This window comes from Jatropha curcas, chromosome 11 (assembly GCF_041381405.1).
Source record: "Jatropha curcas cultivar XTBG-Jc1 chromosome 11, XTBG_Jcur_1.0, whole genome shotgun sequence".
In the NCBI taxonomy this organism is placed as follows: Eukaryota; Viridiplantae; Streptophyta; class Magnoliopsida; order Malpighiales; family Euphorbiaceae; genus Jatropha; species Jatropha curcas.
In genome coordinates this window covers 11268465-11276761 of record NC_143161.1, presented here as the reverse complement: position 1 = coordinate 11276761, position 8297 = coordinate 11268465, and the positions used below count along the sequence as shown (strand labels likewise).

The following is an 8297-nucleotide window of genomic DNA, read 5'->3' as shown; positions in this document are numbered from 1 at the left end:
TTGTACGAGACCCTTATATATATTGCAAGATGAGTCCTATAGTCGACTATTATGCAAAAACCCTCGGAATATACATGACTGGCCTAGATTATGAGCTAAGTCTAGGCGCCACACGAGTGCCAAAGGTTACAACGTTCTAGCACCATGACACCAAGACACAAAGATTGATTTAAAATAATTATACAATAAGTCGGAAAGTTAAAGGGTATTTTTATAGGTTATCTTATCTTTAAAACCCAATACAGTTTTTTGATACTTGCTATTACAGATCGAAAATTTTGCTCAACTTTTTATATTTTCAATACATTTTTGAATGATGGAGTTTGATTTTATTAAAGCTATAAATATTTTAACCATTCAAAATTAGATATTTAATTTTATTTATATTAAATATGAAGATTATTGTACTATATTGAATTTTTGTTTTCTGAACTTCAATTTAAATGAAAATATGAAGTGTGTATATATCATTATATATTTTTGTAATTTTTATTATTTTCTATTATTTAATTAAATAACCAAAAAAATTGATTTCGTATGAGATAACCATTTAGATACTTTAGTTAGACATTGAAATAATATTCAAAAGATAATTGAATTTCATAAGAATAGAAGTTTACATTTAATGTGAGGGATATATAGAGAAAAATTATAATCCAAACTTATAAATAATTATCGCAAGACCAATTTTCTTAATCGGTTTTTATTCAAGAGATCATTTATCATGGTCTTAGCCAGACAAGGAAAAGTTTATATAATATTACTCCGTTTTATACTACTTGTCATATTTGAGAAAATAATTTGTTCCAAAATACTTGTACATTTGTGATCTCAAAAAGTAATAAATTCTTTTTTTCATTTTTACCCTTTGTATATGACCAATAACTAATATTACATTAAGGGTAATATAGTAAATTTACTCAAAATTTATTGCAACTTAAACAAATTCAATGGTTTTCTTAAGAAACATGAAATTCCAAATGTGAAAAGTATTATGAAACAGAGGTAGTATAAAGTGGATAATACATGGACTATTTGTGATTATGTCTACCATGACTCAGTGTTTGCATTCAGTTCCTTTGTTAAAAAGTCAATAAATATATTTATTCTTTTTATATCAATAATAAAAGGAAAAATTACAATATGATTCTGTGGTTTGCGAAATACAACTAGTCTGTCCCTGCTTTTTAGGAAATAAACTAAAATTTTGTTATAGTTTATTTTCATCAGATTATAAGGTCGTTCTGTCCAAATGCTGCATATTTTTATTAAGTATCTTATGAAATAACAAACACATCTCTTTTATTTTTAAAAACACAAAGACAGATTAGTTGTATTTTGTAAACTATAGAGACTACATTTTAATTTTTTCGTTATAATATTTTAGTATCTTTCCTTGGACTTCTGTTTTTCTTGTTGATGTAACGGAAAAGATGCAAAAATTGGACAAAAGAACTTAATAGTGTAACGGAAGTAAAACATCTGAATAATTAGTATACTTTAAAAAAAAAAATAGAGATGAACTAGTTGTATTTATAAGTAAGAATTAAAAAAAAACATGACTATAGGAAAATAAAAACTTCAAATTTTTTAATTCATTAACAAATTAAATGTTTTAGTTTTCTGTTTTAAAAGGAAAATCTACTTTTTTTTAGAATAATTAATACAAATTAAAAAATAATTAATTTGAAATCAATACACTAAAAACTAATAAAAAAAATTTTATATGAATTTTTCTTTCATAGATCTCATGAAGAGAAAAGGGAAATATATTATAGAATAGAAATAACATAATAACTATCCATTGATATTTAGGTTAGAAATAATTGACTATCATTTTAGTTGAAAAATAACTAACTTCAAAAAGAATTTGTTTATAAATTTCCTCAAAAATTCTTATAAATTAAAAAATTTAGCCCTCTGAATATTTTTAAACCAACAAAAAAAAAAGTAAGTAATAAGAAGAAAAAAAAAGAAAAAAATCTAGCCCCATCATATGTAGACATAGGCAAGAGAACAAAAATTTAAGGATCAACCAAAATTATTTTGAAAGCACAAAATACAGTCGTATGCATAAAATTTTTTCTTAAAAATTAAAAAATAAAAATACAAAATACAAATCGTATTTATAATAAATAAATGAATACAATCTCTATGTATGAATCTCCTATTATAAAGAAGATTATACTCTTGATTTTTTTTTTTATCATTGCGAACACAGTTCAAAGGTCGAAACAACTCGACGTTGGATCAGTGTAAAATAAATCTTTGAGAATACGACTGAACGGTTAAATACACCCTCGTTCAAGGCCTGCATCATTATACTGTGACAACAAGTCAACTCTTCAAATAGCTGCTAATCCTACCTATCATGAGCCTACTGAACATACAGAAATTGACCGTGGTCTGTGAGAGAGAAACTTCAAGCAGGAATTATCAAATTACTCCCAGGATCTTCTCATGCTCTATCAGCTAATATTTTTACAAAACCTTTGGCTGCTCCACTTCACAAACACTTCTTTCTCAAGCAATATGCAGTAATAGAAGTGCAGTGAAATGAAGATGTTAACTTTAAACAACATAGAAATTTAGCTTCTTTCTTTTTTCTGTAATGTAAATGTTAATAGTATATCTTCCTTTTTAAAATAAATAAATTGTTTCTCTTTTGAGAATCAATTATTGCATTATTTTGCTTTCCATTTTTTTTTTTTTTGACAATAATTTGTTTTTATTTCACATTTTTAAGCTTGCTGACAAGTTGTTTGATAAAATGTGGCAAAGACATCTCGTCTCAAATTGTTTTTTAAAATTATTAAGGTTTGGTTGTCATTTGTTGCGGGTACCAAATTACCTCGATTTGATAAGTCTTTAGTCTATATTTGGTTTGATGCAATACAGTACAACGTAATAAAAAATGTAATGCAACGAAAAATATAATGGAATGTAATTAAAATTCTATTACTATGTTCGATAATGTAATTCAGAAAATTTATGGAATGTAATCACCATTCAATTTTTATATTTGATTGTAAACATGTAATGTAATTAGCACACCACCACTACCATCACCATCACCACCACATTATTATTACTAAAAAAAAAGAAACATTGAAATCAAAAGTTATTCATTATATCAAGCTATTGAAGACTATTCGGACCTATAAACCATTTGGACTAAAAAATTAAATAAAAGTCAAGCTGGAAAAAAATGGAAGTAAAAAAGTAAAAGTTAAAGTCATTGAATTTTTTTTTTTTTTTTACACAATTGTATATATTTTTATTGAATAAATTAAATTATAATATAAAATTATGGTATTTTGATCGTTTCCGTGACTTTTCATTTTATTATTCCTATTCCCATAACAATATAGAAGAATAATTAATAATGATACGGTGGTGGTAGTGGAGTAATAGTAGTGGTGGGGTGGTGATTGGAGTGATTGCTGTGATGGAGTGATGGTGGTTAAGAATGGGTATGAGCTCTGAAAAATGTAATAAACATTATATAGATTTTTTGATGTAATACCACAGAAAATGGGGCTGTGGACGCAGTGAAAGCAAGTCAATCCCACAGAAAATGTAGATAAATACTATTTCTAAGAATCGAGTTCTCATAATGTCACTAACCTTTCTTCTAGACATGGATTGTTTAAGAGCTCCTTTTGTTTTTGATAACTTTGAATGAAGTACCAGTGTCCTACATTATTTTCTCTTGCCAGTTGCCACATTACAATCACTATTTTCTTTCTTAATATATTACTCCAAACAAATAGATCTCTCGTGATTTTTTTACCATTTGACCACTGATTGCTTTACATCACCACAAAGCCTTTCTCACAACACAAGAAACAAGGAGTCCATGTGATGAATGTTAACAATGGAGCACATGTAATGAAAGTTAACAAGGAATCCGTTATACTCAAATGATTTGGAAGTTCAGAATCTTTTAAATATCAATGCAATTAGCAACTCGAATAGATATAATCCAATTTGTTTCCTGCAGATCCCCTTCTACAATCACTGTATTCATCCATATGCATGAAATGAAGGATTAACAAAGAAACATGCATCCTCAAAAACTTTTGTAATTTACTACTAATTCCATATTCGCCTTCTCGGATCCTATTTTCTGTAGGAAAAAAATATTCATTGTTCTGTTTATTTGAAAAACTGCATATTAGGAGCATTCTAGTCAAGATAATTCATTCACTACTGCACTGGAAATTCTGATAAGTTAATTAAAGAACTCAGAAATAGAAAGTACAAGTCTATCTAATTAGTATAACATATTTGGATCAGTTTGAATACAGATAACTACGACAAATTCCAGATTGAATACAAATGCTGATGCTTCCCTAAAACCAGTAATGGAAAATGGAAATTAAGAGAAGTCAAAAACCCACACAAACTAAATCATCAAACCAACATCTTGGTGAAGCTACTTGCCCACAATTAATTTTGCTCTTGCATGACCTTCATTGATTTGGAACTGATCCCCCAATCCAAAATGAGCCATTAATAGCCAAACCAAAGTAAGCAGCTCTCCACCTTTACTTATTTGCTGAGCATGAGCATTTGCTCTGCAATGACTTGCAGCATATGACAACAATTCCACCCACACCTTACTCAATATCTCCCATTTTTTCTCCTTCAGCTTTTTCAGCTCTTTAGCCAACATACTCCCATCAAATAATACTGACTTGCTTCTGTCTCCTTTGACAGCAATAGGCTTAACCTCAGTATCCACATCAAGAATGCTTTGACATGCATTCTTTTCATCGTTGGATCTTAAATCCTTCCTTTTAAAGAATCGGTCAGCCTCAGCACAAGTATCTCGAAATCTTATTTTACCAATACCCGCCACAGCTGCCATGATAGTGGGTTGCATAATCAAAAGATATAACATGTAATCTGACAAGATCTTACTGAATTCTCTATGACTGTAACTCTTCAAAGTATCTTTATCAGTGCTGTACAAGAGCTCAGTAGCAATATGCCACAACAAAAGGCTTTGATCATAAGCAACATCTGAAACATAAGGCATTAAGCCATTGTATTTATCAGAAACATTATCCTGGAGAACCCAATCACCTCTAGCTGAACATATCCTCTTGGCCATTTCAGGATCATCTGCAAAAAGAGATTTCTTCTGCAACTCACTAAAAATGAATTCCCAAAGCTCTTTAGTGAATGGTTCTCTTGAAACATACGTTATCTCATCTACAAAGTCCTTGAGGCCCATGAAATCAATAATTTTATCTTTGAGATTAACAAATTTCTCTATTGGTTTATCCACGTGTATTATTTGAATAATCTTCTCAGTTCGATTAGCCAAGGATTCATGAAAATCTTGAATAACAGCACTACAGCAAATCCGCTTCTTGATTCTGCAAATCCTGGTTGGCCTTCCTTTGAGGCAATATCTTATCAAATTATGGCCTGCGACATAGCCAGACCATCGACGAAAGAAAATGGGGGTAATGAGAACTGTAAATTTGACATTAGGCTCTATCTCATATGCACACCACTTTGACCTTTTGATAACTAGGAATTTGCGGAATATCACCACTGCCAAATTGTTGAAGAAGGCAGTGACATATTCCCAACAAGACTCAGATATAATATCTGATGTTTTAAGAGCGGCTGCTCTCCAATCCGACAAAAGAGCCATGATCAAAGAAATAGTATCCAATCCAATAGCACCAAACAACAGAGCATATGTAACTCCAACATCAAAACCATTAAATTTATCCTTCTTAACACTAAAATGAAACACAGCTAGAGCTGAAACAACTGAACTAAATGCAACAGTGCGAAAAAAATATCCCCATTTAGACTGAACAACAACAACTTTAGTAAACAAAACTTCATAAATAAAATTCAACTCTGCCTCAATTACTCTCAAAGCATCTTCAGCAGATACATTATTAAAGAATTCTCTACTATCATTTCTCTCTTTAAAGCTAAAGATAAGATCAACAACTAAACCCCTGAAAATTTTAAAGAACCCAAAAGCTTTTTGCACAACTTCTAATTGATCATCCAATTTTATAGATTTAGCAGTAATCCGCGAGGCATTATTTCCTTTTTCAGGCTCTGGTATCATAATTATCTGGGTTGGAAGTTTGGCTTGTTTTTTTGAAGCATATTCCTCCATTAACTTAGCATAATTAGGACCAGGGTCAGGTTCTTTAAGCATAGAATCACGAAATCTATCCATACTAGCAAGATACAAAGAACGGGTACGCTCCAGATACTTAATAATTCCAGCAAGAAATAGTAGAAACGTAGGAACCATTACCTTATTCTGTCCATTTCCAAGTGTCTGCACAAACACATAACCAGTAGCTACAGCTTGGAAAACAAGAGCAAGCATATGCCTCAGCCAAAGCTCATTATCTTCAAGAGAAAATGCAGTAATGGTATCGGGCCCACCAAGATGAAGCAAGAGGAATGGGGCCCAGAAAGCCAAGAGATCATCGTTTTCAGATGGGGATTTTGAATCAGAGCTGCTTTGGCTATTGGAGATAAGTCCCACGGCGAAGTTAGCCGTGGCGTCGGCCAGTAAATAGCCGGACCATATCATCATTATTATGAGCTTTCTTGATGTGCGTTTCCTGAAAGGAGCGAAGAATATGAGAAGGGTTTGCAAGAGTAGACTGAACATAATAGCTCCTCTGATATTCCAATGATCCCATATCTTCTTTACTCGTTCTGGGATTGGATCGACCATCTTCTAGCTATGTATTGTTCGTTTGTTGGGTGGAATCAGTACATTTGTCTGATCTAGGCTTGTGCTTGCTTGGCTAGTCAACTACTGGCACTGGTCTTTCTTTAGTTTTTCCCCTGGGTGGGGACAACCCAATTAAGTCCCTTAATTTTTCACTTTCGATCATTGAATCCCTTATCGAATCCCCAAACTTTTTCTTTGGACCAATTGAGTCCTCTTTAAGATGGGGCCTAATAAAATGAAATGTATTTTTTAAAAATATTGATTATAGAATATGGGATATGAATTCAAAATAAATTTCATATAACCGTTGTAAACTTTTATTTTAAAATTTTTAACTATATTTAAAATTAAATTAAATATAAATTTTTTTTTTAATGAAAGACAATCCTACTACGCATAATATTGTTATTCTTTAGTTGAAAAATTCATATATTATAACAACTAGTGTTAGAACCTGCGCAATACGCGGATAAATATTAAATGATGATATAATATTTTATAACATCATTCAAAAATAATAAAATTATGTAATAAAATAATAAATTTTATCTTATTGACATTTGCTGAAAATTTACAATACTAAAATATATCTTCTTAAGTATCTTATTAAGTCTTTCATAAGGTATATAATAGCAAAAGTTATACATGGTATGACCTACATCAAATTATGTATACATACTATTAATATATTTTTTAATAGTGATAATAATTTTGAGAATTTAACTAATTATATTGAAAATTTTTTATTTTATATTTATAAATGATTGTTTATTTATTTGAAATATTAATATTAATTATTTAGTGTACTGTGTACTAAGCGTATGGATGTTCTACATTTTTTAAAAATTATTGTATTCTGTATATTCTCTTATCTCGTGTCTGTACAATCAAGCTCCTGATATATGAAACTACTCCATATACTAAGCTAATCAACCAAGGTTTTTTCTCATTATTAATAAAAAATAATGTGTTTTTTTTTTTAAATTTGTTTTCTGTCATTGAAATAAGAAATTAAGTATTTTTTATGTTCATGATTTGTTATAAATTATTGTTTATTTATTTAAAATATTAATATATTACTTATTTAGTGTAGTGTGTTCTAAGTGTGTGGATATCCCACTTTTTAAAAAATTATCGTATCTCGTGTCCCGTGTCCGTGCAACCTAGCTTCTGACATATGAGACTACTCCATACACTAAGCTAATCAACCACATTTTTTTTATTACCAATAAAAATGAAGTGTTTTTTAAATTTATTTTTGTCATTGAAATAAAAAATTAAGTACTTTTTAATTTTATATTTATGATTTATTATAAATGATTATTTATTTATTTGAAATATTAATTTTTTTTTTAGTATTGGGGGAGGGAAATTCAATCCTGAATATATTAAAAGACTATATATGTACTTACCACTAGACTATGCCTTGATGCATATTTATTTGAAATATTAATGTATTACTTATTTAGTGTATTATGTTCTAAATATGTGGATATCCTACCTTTTTTAAAAATTATCGTATATTGTATGTTCCAATCTATATTTTTAAATTTTTTATATTGTT

At 29.5% G+C, this 8297-nt stretch overlaps 1 protein-coding gene across 1 annotated transcript; it reads right to left on the bottom strand.

Moving 5' to 3' along the window:
• Positions 1-4213: 4213 nt before the first annotated feature.
• On the bottom strand, positions 4214-6815 carry LOC105636357 (hypothetical protein). Its single transcript, XM_012219618.4, has one exon. The coding sequence runs from the start codon at positions 6731-6733 to the stop codon at positions 4439-4441; it is 2295 nt and encodes a 764-aa protein (XP_012075008.1). The 5' UTR covers positions 6734-6815; the 3' UTR covers positions 4214-4438.
• Between the last annotated feature and the right edge of the window lie 1482 nt (positions 6816-8297).